The sequence below is a fragment of the Symphodus melops genome (genome assembly GCF_947650265.1).
Source record: "Symphodus melops genome assembly, chromosome: 6".
Lineage (NCBI taxonomy): Eukaryota > Metazoa > Chordata > Actinopteri > Labriformes > Labridae > Symphodus > Symphodus melops.
Window position 1 is genome coordinate 17779944 of NC_136696.1, and position 12959 is coordinate 17792902.

At 39.0% G+C, this 12959-nt stretch overlaps 1 protein-coding gene across 1 annotated transcript; it reads right to left on the minus strand.

Annotated features, from left to right (window-relative positions):
• Positions 1 to 3258: 3258 nt before the first annotated feature.
• On the minus strand, positions 3259 to 6949 carry foxb1a (forkhead box B1a). Its single transcript, XM_079346715.1, has one exon. It carries the CDS (start codon positions 6180 to 6182, stop codon positions 5241 to 5243), a length of 942 nt encoding a protein of 313 aa, XP_079202841.1. The 5' UTR covers positions 6183 to 6949; the 3' UTR covers positions 3259 to 5240.
• Positions 6950 to 12959: the final 6010 nt, after the last annotated feature.

Here is a 12959-nt window from a genome sequence, read left to right on the forward strand (position 1 = left end):
CAAAGCTGTTAAGTACCTTCATTAAAGCATCTTGTTTGTATTTAGCTGCCTTCCCACACTGAGGTTTGACATTTGGTCCGACTTTTTCTGGGGAAAGAACTATTCCAAAGTGTAACAAGTGTAACATTTCCCAAGCTAGACAGGACAAGTAGATACTAAGGACACACCCTGCAAAGACATGCTTTGTTATTCACAGGGGGAGAAATTGATTCACTTACAATTCACACAAAAGAACAAGGCCCAAGCAAACCTAACTAATTCTTAAAGATGTGAAGCATTTTTTTGAACCCACTTTAACACTGAATATAAGAAGAAGAACGAGTCAGACAGATGTCAGATGTAATGGCTGCAGGTTGAGTTTGACAGGGCTGGAGCCTGAAGTTTGATGAATCTGTTGCTTATCTGTCTCACCTTGTTTCGACCCGCCCGACACTCACACACCAATAACAAGAGATTCATCTACTACCAAGATGCAGGGTAGTGTTGCATCACTTTTTTAAGGTGAAAACTGATCTGTCAGTAACTGTCAATGCAAGATTAAACAGGTGACCTGCGTAAGAAGACTGTGTACGGTCCATTTAGCTTCATTAATGCAACATTTGAATTATTACATCAAAGCCTTCTATCTGAAAACACTCCATAAGTATGGGTAAAAGACAAAAGATTTTAAAAGCACCAAAGGGTTTTTTTTTTCAACCTAAAAAAAATTCAGTAAAAAAGCTGCAGTTAAAAGGATTTCAATGTTTTCTTGGTTTTGACTTTCATTTTATTAAAGAACCTTGTTTTGCTGCTGAAATTCCACAGTAGCTCTCATTTGCACCTAACACACCCTGTCTGTGACAATATGCATCCTTATCTCGAATAACAATTATCACTCCATTTCCTGGAACCATTTAGATCTTTTTCACACCTACCTCCTTAAAACAAGTTAAAATTCACAGCTCAAGAACACTTTCAGACACACCTCTTGAAATATAATCACTTGTTTGTATGACGAGCACAGATGTGATCTGTGATCCTTTAAATGTTATCCCATTGCAAAAAAGTTTCTGAAACAGGATATACTGCTTGCTGTAACGTCCACGCAAGCCACTATCTGCTTCAGCTCACTGGAATTTATGCCGCTGCCACCCGCTGACAATAATTTGTTTCACAGTCACCACCCAGCAGCATGAATCAGATGTTGACACTCTAATTTCATGCACACATGGGTGTTTGGCTGAGCCAGCCTTGAATGCTGCTGGTGCATTCCCCTTCCTGTTCCTGCAGCTGCCTACTATACCTGACATTTGCCCTCTGACACGACCATGTAATGTATTAAGCCTGGGTGTCACCCATTATGACTGATGAGTTAACCACACTATGCTGTAATGATTATTAGGGATTTCTTTCCAAATTGTATCAAGGTGTCAAAGGAAATTCTTGGAGGATTTCTGATGAAATGTAAAGCACAGTTCAACATTATTGTGTTTGATTTGTTAAAAAAACAAGATGTCTGACATTTCTTTTTCCTCTGTGGTTCATTCCAGCCCTTCAGGAGAGCACCACTTTCTGTCTATTTAGCACTAAAATAAATCTGTTTACCATGGCCCACAGCTCCATCTAAAAATATTTGTTTTACTTTGTTGTTTTTTCTAAAAAAAAAAAAAAAAACTACATGTACTTACAGGAAATAATCAAATATAGCCACTGGCCATGTTTCAAAATGTCATGGGCCTGTCAGGGATTGACACATTTGCAGAGTATAATTAATGCAGGTTTTGTCTATCGCTGATTATTTGGCTTCTTCTTCTTCTAAAAGCGCTGACAGTCTGCTGCCTTCTGCTATGTCCTCATTCTGTCAGTTCAGAGAGGCAACCACAAACTATTTTCAACACGAGTGACCGGTAAGAATTCTTAAAAACCCATGTGATAATATTCAATATATATAACAAAATAAAAAGTTCAATTTCCAACATCTCCCCCTCACCAAATAAGAACCTGACAGCTTCTCCTTTCAGTGAGCATAAATCCACAAGATAAACCTGTAGACAAATAAGTTGTTTGTGTGCAGACGAGGCCAGAAAATGTACATGTATTTATTTATTTGTATTTTGTATGAAACACTTGCTTCCTTTTTACAAATATCCAAACAACACAGTAAATAACAGCAGCCTGTCCGTATCACTTCCCTACTTGAGGTTAAGTTGAGTTTATTGCGGAGGCCACTGCCTGCATGCATTAAGCAAATCATAAATAATACATGCTAATTACCCAGGGCCTCCACTTTAATGAATTATTTTAATTAAACTACAACACTGAGGTTTTGCATGTGGTCTATATTTCATCCCCTGCCTGAGATGACCTTCTTCTTTGTCTAAGTGGAACATAGTGGAGAGAACAAGGACGACAGTCAGACGTGGATTATTCAACAGAGTTCATTCTGATGCTACTGAACTGAGGAAATGATGTCTCTGTAATAGACTGAAAGAGCAGGAACAGATTTCATTAGTAATGTAAGAGGAGAGAAAAGCTCAAGTGCTGATGTTAGGATGAGTGATGTGAAGATTAAATTGCTTATCATTTCAGAATAGTTAAAACATAGTTTTAATTTCACAAGTGCTGGGAGACAGACATGATTAGCTCATGTCTAATCTAGTTTTCAGTGTCTTTATTTATTCATTTATTTTGTCATTCTTTTTATCCACCATCTTCCTCATGAATGTTATGGCAGTGAAACTTAAGGGGTTAAATTTATTGTATTATTATTCTTTTTTATTTTATTTTTATTTATTTAAATTTTTTTGGGGGGGGGTGCAATTAAGTCACTAAGTTTTTGGAGACTTGAAAAAATCTGGAGAAATGTGCAACCTTTCAATTTGCCTTCAACCTTCGCCATGTATATTGTGATGGAAAAATGTGCTAAAATGTGCCATATTTCCTATCTATAGCACTTAATACTTCAAATAAAACGTTCTGGTTATACTTTATATTACACATTTAACAGAGGAATTTTTTCTAAGATTTAAAAATTCTGTAACTTCATTTTATTTACCTTTATTTGTTCTCGTGGAATCATTGAGGGTAGGCCCACATTTACAATGATCACATATACATTTAAGTAAGTATAGAAAAGGAAAATATCCCAAGTATAAATATGTAGACAAAATTATATATGTTTACGTATTGAAATAGGGGGATTCAGTTGCTTCTGTATGCTTCTTAATGAAAAGAAAATATATATATTCTGTGCTTGTATTTTAATTCTAGCGATTTTTTTTGTCTTAAAAAAACTTGTAATCCGTCTTTGGAGTTTAATTTAATCTTTTAGAGTCAGAATAAATGTTACACACACAAATGCAACAAAGTGGGGAGGAAAGAAAAAAAACTAACAGTGTTGTCCAAACAGTCTGTGGGGGAGGGGTGGATTTAAATTCCAAAAGAGTCTTGCAGCTCGTTTCCTAGTTCCCCAGTCAGCAATGTGTTTGTGAAAAATCAGTCTTTTTGTCTCGCTGAAAAAAAAGGCTAAATCTACATTGGTGGCCCAGTCTAACTTTGCTATTCTTTGCACTTTCAATTCAAGTGAAGAAGGGCGAATGAAGTGGCCCGAGAGCCTTTATTTGATCTACTCGATTGCATAAAGTGACGGAATTCTAATGTATTTGTTTAATACCCTGCGACGGGCTGCTGCTGCTATGGAGAGGGAAGAGAAGTAACTTTATTTTTGTCCTGAATGTAATTTGAGTCCAATCGAATATATTCAGTGTTTTTTAATGCATATTTAAAGTCCTTCCGTTTACAAACCTGTTGCATTTTGTTCATTCGCAAAATGACATCGAGCCAGTTTCAGTCACTCCTAAAAGGAGAAAAAAACGTTTCACCTATGTAATCTTTCCTGAAAGAAAATAAACAATATTAATGGGTGTCCTGTGCAGCTTCTTTAAATGTTTATTGTTGGTATTTATTGTGTATAGCCAGCAGCTTGATGAATGAGCTCAGTTGTCTGCGTTGTGACCATGGCATCGCAGCTCCATGCATCCTAATGCACTGCATCATCCATTCTCTGCACACTGACGCTCTGCAGACCAGCACTCTGAAATCGTGCACGTTCTAATAGTAAACGTTTATTATCATCACTGTTATCATTATTATTATTAAATGATTGAAGAAACAGACTGATCATGGATAATGTGTTTCTTGAAATAATGATTGATCCACATTCCTTAATAACAAAAACACAATAATTCGACTTTGTCCCTGATTAACTCTCCGGAAACATTTTAGATTTTTTTTTTTTACTTCACTTTTAATGAGAAAATAAATTTGATGACCAGTTGTTGTTGTTTTTTTATCCAATTCATTGCAGACTGTTTGAACATTTTTTCCAAAGCACGCATGCTTGCAAAAATAAGAAAACAAACAAAACAACAACAATAACAGCAACACTAACAACACAAATTGTTTTTAGAATCCATGCTTTAACCTAAAAAAAAAAAAAAAAAGTACAAATTTACAGCATCTGATACACATGGTCACCACAGCCTTTTAAATTAAATGCTTCACAGAAGATTTTCTGGAAAATATATATCTAAAACATAAAACTAAAAAGTGCATTTTACAACATTTCCGTATCAGTTATTTGCAGTATTCACATCTTGCATTTTGAGGACGCCTCACAATACTGTTACCATTTAGAAAAGAGTTCCAGTTTGCTCATTTTTTTCCCCAGGGATGGTAAGAGCAAATCTAAATCCTATTCCTATTTGGTTTTTCCCTCCTCCATGGTTCCAGTCTTAATAGCAAACAAAAACACAGAAACCATTGCCTCGTTATTTCATTGACATTACAGTGGTCACACAGAAACGGTGCAAACGATTTGCTTTTTTTGATCAGACTAAAACAAAATGAAAAAAAAAAGAAGCCACGGGAATTAGAAGCAAATCAGAGTTGATGGTACCAAAAACAAAGTTACTCTGTGGCTCCACTTCCAACACTGACATATCACGATCAACTGAAAATAGAACTATCAAATAATTTATATTTTCAAGAGCAATACTTCGCTGTGCGATTCTGTGCTGGACTTTTATGACACGATTTATTAAAGCGACACATTCAACACATACACAAATAAATCGATATGCAACTGCAACTCGCCTTGATAGTTTCCGACGACAGAAAATATAAACTTTGGGATCAATAAACAGGGCCTGGGAGCCAGCCAGCAGTCCTTTTTTTTTTTTATAGTGTGCCAGTTTGTGTGGTCAGTGCACAGCCACAGACTGCAGTGTGGACGGGCTCGTCAGAGTCTCGCTCGGGGTGGCTGGGCTGCTTTGGCTAGTCGCTGTCTGTGGGGACGTCGGGCTCAGAGACTGAGGAGAGTTTGATAGAAACGCGGGGATGTGTGGAGGTAACGCCGAGAATCCCGCCATGGAGGTCGGGGTGGGCTTAATGGGAACTGGAATCGCGGGTAAGGACTGTCCCCCGTGGCACAGGGACTTGATGGGCATACCGTACGCGCTGTAGTCGCTGCTCGCCATGGAGATTGGAGCGGCAGTGTCAATCACGCTGGTGTTGTACATGTGTGGCCAGGCTGTGGTCAGCTGATTGTGCAGCGGGTAGCCGGCAGACATGGACTGCATGGTGGAGAAAGCCAGGCTGCCCGGGACCTTGTACTCTCTGGCGATGATGTTCTCGATGGCGAACGGGTGCTTGAAAGTTGACGTCTGAGTCACTCCGAGGTTGTAGGTTGACATCTGGGGCAGGTGCGTGCCGGTGGCTGCCAGGGCGCTCAGCCTCAGTTTGGCTTGCTGCTGGAGGTAATGCGCAGCTTCTGACTGCTTACTGGGAGCCAAGTGATCGGCTGAAGTCAACACTTTGAACCTCTTGCGGCGTCTCAGGAAACTTCCATTCTCAAACATGTCCCCGCAGCTGGGGTGCAGAGCCCAGAAGCTGCCCTTACCTGGCTGATCCGGACGCCGAGGGATTTTGATGAAACAGTCGTTGAAGGACAGGTTGTGGCGGAGGGAATTCTGCCACCGCTGAGTGTTTTCTCTATAGTACGGGAATCTATCCATGATGAACTTGTAAATTTCACTTAGAGGCAGCATCTTCTCCGGGCAGCTCTGGATCGCCATGGCAGTGAGGGAGATGTAGGAGTAAGGAGGCTTCTGGTCGCTGTACGTGTTTCTCCCAGGACGAGGCATCCTCAATATTTTCAGAAAATCAATAAAAAGTAGTCCCTCTTTAATTCCTTGTCGAAGACTTGTCGCTCTTCATGAAAACAGCAATCGATGAAAGTTTAAAAGCAGGCAAAGCTGGCGTTGAGTCGTGCGTAAAAAAAGCCAGGCTGTGCGTCTCTGTGCAGTGAGCAGGCGGGCGGGCGGTGTACATTTATGGAGTGACGGCTGCTCTAAGTCTTTCTCGCAAAGTAAGTCAGCTTGTCCTGCTAGCAGAGCTGAATAGACTTCATTTGGCGTCCTAGGTAAGACGAGCTAAGTGGCTGCCTACATGGCCTTCCTCTAACCATCTGATAGTTTTATGTAGTGACATGAGCAGAAAAGACCCCTGTAGAGGCGCTCCATTAATGTGCCACCTCTTTGCTATCACATGACAATTGCCATGGGAGGAGGGGGGGCTGGGAGGAAGGCATAATCTGGTTTCATTTACACCTATTTACATGGACACCTTGGGCCAATGGAAATCATTTCCATTTGAAGACAGAAAAAGGGGTGAAAAGGCTCGACAACCGGAATTGAACTGCGATGGCACTCAGTGTGTGAAGGTATGCGCTAATGCTTCTTCAGCGGACTTTTGCAGGTTGATTTACGGGTAGATATGGACTGTGAATGGAGATAATATGTATTTGTCATTTAAGAAAATCTCGCATGAAGTGAAATCTGCATTTCCGTTAAATTAAATTGCCTCTAAAACGGATGTATAAAAAGTCTCTTCTTTTTGAAGTTATGTTGTAAAGAGTGCAAAAATGGTTTTGCTTGCAGCAAACTCATCAGTCCGAAAATGTGTATATTTTTAGAATACGTCTGATTTTAGGGACAGGTGTGATTTTTTTTTTCTCTGAATGTATGCCTACTCAGTCATTGCTTATAAAATAATGTGCAAAATAATTAACCTGCATGAGTAAGTTCGTGGCTGAGCACACTATTCGTTTTCCTCCGCTGGTTTGTCCCAGAGCAGAGCGAAGGAAGTAACGATATGAAAACATCAACACAATACAAACAACGTTATTCAAACTGAAACTTCATGAGGCGTCCAGGTCTATTGTGTTTATGTAAAGAAGAATCCAGAGTACTTCACAAATGCAAATAAACCCTTGAGGATGGTGTGCTGAAAACTGTATAAAATATCCATAAGTCAATTATATGAATGTGAAAACCAAATGGGAAGCCTATTTTGAGCTATTGCCATTCAAGCTTTTGGCCAGGGCCACCTTTCCGCTTGGAGGGTTTGCAATGCCAGGGACCACACACACGCACACGCAGATTTGCTCATAATTTATGCTAATTTCTCCCCATAAATCCACAATGCACCCCATCACCAGTCTGACGGATTACGAAAAGAATCGCATTGCGGGGGGACACTGAGCTATTTTCACCCAGAAACCTGGAGCTGGCTGCAGAGGAAATAGTCCTCAATACTGCATTATAGGACTTAAACATACAACAACAAAAAAATAAGGTAAAATGCCATTCAGATGTTTATATTTTCAAATAAATTTTCGATTTTTGTTTTTTCAAATTAAAAAAAAAAATGAATGTGGGAAAAGTATTTTTGTTCATGTGTCCGGTGTCTGAAACTTTCTGCGTGCAGTTTCACTTTTTGTTCCCGCAGAGTGCCTTTTAACACCTGTCATCTCACATTAATGTTCAGCTCAAAAGGTTCAGCCAAAAAGGAAGTGGCCCGGTCAACTCATCTCACACACCGCGAATAATGACAACACACTGCCAAGTGCCAAACATCTTCTGACATCTACCCCATTCATCAATCCATCCATTCATTCATTCAACACGTATCATATGATTGGCTCTCACTCGGGTTAATATGCACAAAGAAGTCAGACTCGCTCCGAATGTGTAACTCAAAGATGTATTTGATCATATAATTCATTGTGAAATGTGAGGAAAAAGAGAAAGCTAGATTGAACAAGAAATACGTGCCATTTTACGCACAAATGTTTTCTTCGTGAAATTCTACATTTTTCGAATTTATTAGTTCTTGTTTTGCAACTTTTTTGCAAACCCGTTCGTGGGTTGCAAGTTAACCTACAACACTCGAATTAACCAGCCACAGAATAGCATTAGAGTTTTTTTTTTCTCTCCTCTTACACACAGACGGTGTGGCTTTTTGAGCTACAGGGTTATGGGATATTGGTAGGCCCTTTTGTCTCCGTCCAATGCACACAGTGAAAATACCACCATGACTCTGAATCTGAATAGGGGTTTTTAGCCGCTCCCAAACTCCGGAGTTCAAGCAGCAGTAGATCAAGTCTGCACTATGTTTGGTCATTTGTAGAAGCGCGAACAAAGGTTGGGATAAGCCAAATTGCATTGCACTTGTGAACCGTGCCTCAGCCTGAAGTATCCTTTATAACACGAAGGGGGACCAAGAACAATTTTGTGTGAGCTTTAAAAAAAAAGAGGAGCGAAAACAAAGGGCACTTTCTGAAACATCTTAAAGTAGAGTAGTGAGGCGTGACATTCCCAGGGCGATGAGACACAAAAGCTGAGGTCATGGGGATGAAAAAGAGAATCAAACAGCCACTTTCACACGTCTGCCCTCCTCTGCTGCACCCCCCCAACACAATAGGAAACAAATGTTGTTAAAAGAGGATCGATGCCATTCAGCCTAAAGCAGCGAATGATAGCCAAACAATATTGTCACAGTGAATCGAGTTGAGATCTGCTGCCACCCAGACCTGCGGAGGGAGAAAAAAAAACTTGCCTTTCAGGGAGCGATTAAGAGAAAGTTAAAGCGGATGGTGATGCTTATTATCATGAAACAAAAACAAATAATCAAAGGATCAACTACATTTTAAAACATACATTTCTAATTTAAAAAAAATATTTTCTGAAAATGTCTTATTCTAGTATCACTGTGTCTACTTTTTTTGGCGCAAAATTAAAATGCTTTTATTAGGTTGTTATTGTTATTTAGAATGATTCATCATTTCTTATTTTAAATCTTATTTATAGGTTGTAGACTGAATACATATATTTCTGACGAGAAGCAATGCATATAGATTTAACCAATCAAGCTATTAATAGAAACAATCGCTAGAATGATTATTCATGAATATTTCAAATATGATATTCCAGGTGAATTGAGTTAGCTATTTCTACTAGTCTATTCTATTTCTTTTTTTTCTTTTTTTTTTTTTTTAACTCGGATTATCCGGCAAATTGAAATTGATTTGTAATATACCTGTCCTCTGCATGTGTTAAACACATGTTCACGTTGTAAGCAGGTATATAGTTTGCTTTCTGCAGACGAAAACGTCCACAAGCCCTGCGCTGCTAATGAAGTCCTCGGTGATTTCAGCCCCAAGAGATGCTTTACGGTGCAATTAAGGACGCGTTGATGAGAAGGTATGAATATTCAGCGGAGTGACAATTAATTAGCAGACAGAGGGCTCTCACCACAGCCTCCTCAATGGCAAATTTAACAGATATGACGGGATACCCACACTACTTAAAGGCCATGTTCACCTCCCCCTTCCTTTGCTTTTTTTTTTTTAAATAAGAACTAGAATTCTGAATTTGATCTGTAGCTCAGAGATGTATAAAAAAAAATCACAATACAATGAATATGTAGGCTATTGTTTATTTTATCAAAGAGCTGGATTAAAGTCCTCCCATCAGGCCCCGCCATTAGCATGCTGGTGACATCAGAGGGAGTACCTGCAAGAAGACCTCAGGGCATTTACAACATATGTTCGGATTATGCTTAATGGTCTAATTACATAAATTAGGCATTCATTATACGGCCCATCGTCTCGATCAGATATCTCAATTGTGCAGAGGCGGGAACTTGTGTTTCAATTTGTCTATGAATCTTTTCATCCCAATAAACACTAAACGACATGAGAGAAAAAAGAATATTTGTGATTTTTTGGGAAGAATACTCAGGGTTATTAATTTTTTATTTTTATAATTTATTGAGCCCTGTTTGCCTCATCATCAAATTCTCCCTGTGACCATTAGATAGCAGGTTTTGATACAATACCATACGATATCTACCAATCTATCATCTATGACTTTTATTTTGAAGGATCACATGGAAAATTAGACAAAATTAAAATAGGCTACACTGATTTTTCCCAACAGGCACATGTGAAGAAAGCATGTTATGATTTGTGTGTTTGTGTATTTGTGCATCCATATCGATTTAGCTATCTATAAATTTAAGATATTATAGGGTAATATTTTTTTTATCATGATGGGTCTCTTTGCAGAATTTAAAAATAAATCTTTATGAAGGTACTGTATATTGTTATAAAAAAAAATCCTCAGTGCATTTGTACATAAGGACAGTTTGTGTATCTGTGTGTGTGTGTGTGTGTGTGTGTGTGTGTGTGTGTGTGCGTGCGTGTGTTTGGGTCTGTGTAGGAGGGTGTCCCAGTTCATTGACTCCATATGGTGGGAAACAGCAGGACTGATGAGAGCACTACCTGAGGTCCGTGTTTGTGCTGTGGACTGTAACCACAACAGAGGCCTCTGACCCCCCCCTGCATAACTCATTATACAGACAAGACAGTGCCGCTCACTCTCTCATTTTGTCCTCAAGCTTTTGGTGACAGACGACTTGAGGCCAACAAATCATCCTGTTAAACTACACACCGCACTTATAGCAGACTGACAGATACAAAGAGAAAGAAGAAGAAAGTGGCTTCAAAGAGGGCGTAACAGTCAAAAAATTGTAAATGTGTGGAAGATTGGGGGGGGGGGGGGGGGGGTAGAATAACAATATGGCAGAGTCCAATTCAATATTGAAAAGAAAATGCAAAAGCCTTAGCTACTACAATATGTATTACAGTATAATGAGCTGGATTCATAAAAATAATAACAGAAATCCTCGGTTTCTATACATACTTTTGCAAAAGAACGAGAGAATAATGCAATATACAGCTATGACTTCATAATATATTAACAACAGCCTCAACAGAAGAGTGAACTTCCACCTTGAAGAGTGAAGATTAAAGAGCTATAATGCAAAAAAGGGGGTATACATTAACATAGTCGTATCACACTCAAAGAGTAACCTCTCACAAAGAAACAAGTCAAGGTGGAGAGATCTGGGATGCATGAATCCGTGCACATTCACAAAGAGGAGAAGATCACAGAAATAAGTTATATTATTGCATAGAAAGAGAGAATTTTACAGTTAACACTCCCTCGATATGTGATGTGACAGGTGATCTATTACGCTCGGGTTGGATCGATACATACGATATTCTTAAAAATTACAGCTCGAGGTCGATGTCGGTTTAACCTTAAAACCTGTCACCTTCCCTTTGTGTTTCTTTTATGTTTTCATTGTGTCCATGCTAATACATTATGAAAGAAAACAGTTACTTTTCATTTAACTGCGTCCCAAATGAATTAAAAGTTTGTGAGGAGGGGGGATGGCAGAGGATAAAAGGCTTTGAACTTCAGGATCAATTCACAGAAAGTTGACATTGCTGTTTGTTAGAAATGTCCCCGGCAACACCTCCAACACGTCTCTCCTCTGGGGCTTAGGGTGCAACACGTCTAACGAAGGCAAATTCTTTTGAGTTTAAACATGTGTGGTTGGAAGGCATGGTCCTTTGTGCCTTTATGTGTGTGTGTGTGTGTGTGTGTGTGTGTGTGTGTGTGGGGCTCATGTTCATCCAGACCTTGGCAGTGATCAGAACACATTTAGCCAACTGGGACCAAATGAGGGGCATTTTTGTTCTGTCTTTTATCTTATACATGAGGGAAATGCTCTCGTCTCCAAGGATGGTGAACAGAGCCAAAGACCAGAACAACACAATACACAATAACAATACAGGAGTGTTTACAACACATAAACAAAAACACACGGCTGATGCTGGTGACACCCACAGGGAAGGTAACGGAATGAAAAGATAGAAGATATGAGAAAGCTTGCAAACATAATTCATGTGGACATCAAGATAACGACAGGTAAACAGCGTTGCTCTTTCCAACCTACATCTCACAGGTGCCTCTTATTTTAAGGGCATGTCACTGAGTATTTGCTGAATGAATTGATGAATTGCTGATATATAATACCTTTAACTTATATTAATAGCCTGTTCTTTTATTTCCTTCTGTCTATTAAATGATTCTGCCTTTATTTGGGTCAGGTGTCAAAACGAGACGGGCTATTCATTATTTAAAAAAGAACAAAACTTGTGCTAATCAAAGACAGGAAAGACTAAGAAAATGCACGTTTATTCCAGAAAGAAATGACTAATTTGATCTAGCCTTGAAAGACATCTCACCAATACCAACCTGCTGCACTGTGGGAGAGAGTGGGAGACTCCCAGGTTTATATGTTTCTAATCTGCAAAATAATCAACACTTAATCTGGAGAGCAGACTTTATTTGCCAAAACAAGGAGCAGGCTATTAATAGATTCTGGGCCTTAAATAAGGGTGAGCTTTAATTTTAAGTTTCACACTAAGTCAATATGTTTCCAAACGATTTAGTTTACTGATATGCAGATATACGATCGTTTATTCCACTGCAGACAAAGTGAAATTGTCATAGGCAAGAAATGGATGGTATAAAAGAGCTTGCCCTCCATCTCTTCTATATTAAAGATGAGATTATTCTTTATCTTAAAAGAGATTCTTGTGCACTTGGGTAGGACCTATAGTAGCAACCAAACCAATAGATACGAGAAAAAAAATGTGATACATCTCTAAATGGGATCTTTTTTTTTGCCTTCTGTCGTGGCCTCTTTACTTCACTATGAGTGAC

Excerpts from the sequence above, each read along its gene's own strand:
- foxb1a (XM_079346715.1), bottom strand. The coding sequence starts at position 6,182 with ATGCCTCGTCCTGGGAGAAACACGTACAGCGACCAGAAGCCTCCTTAC.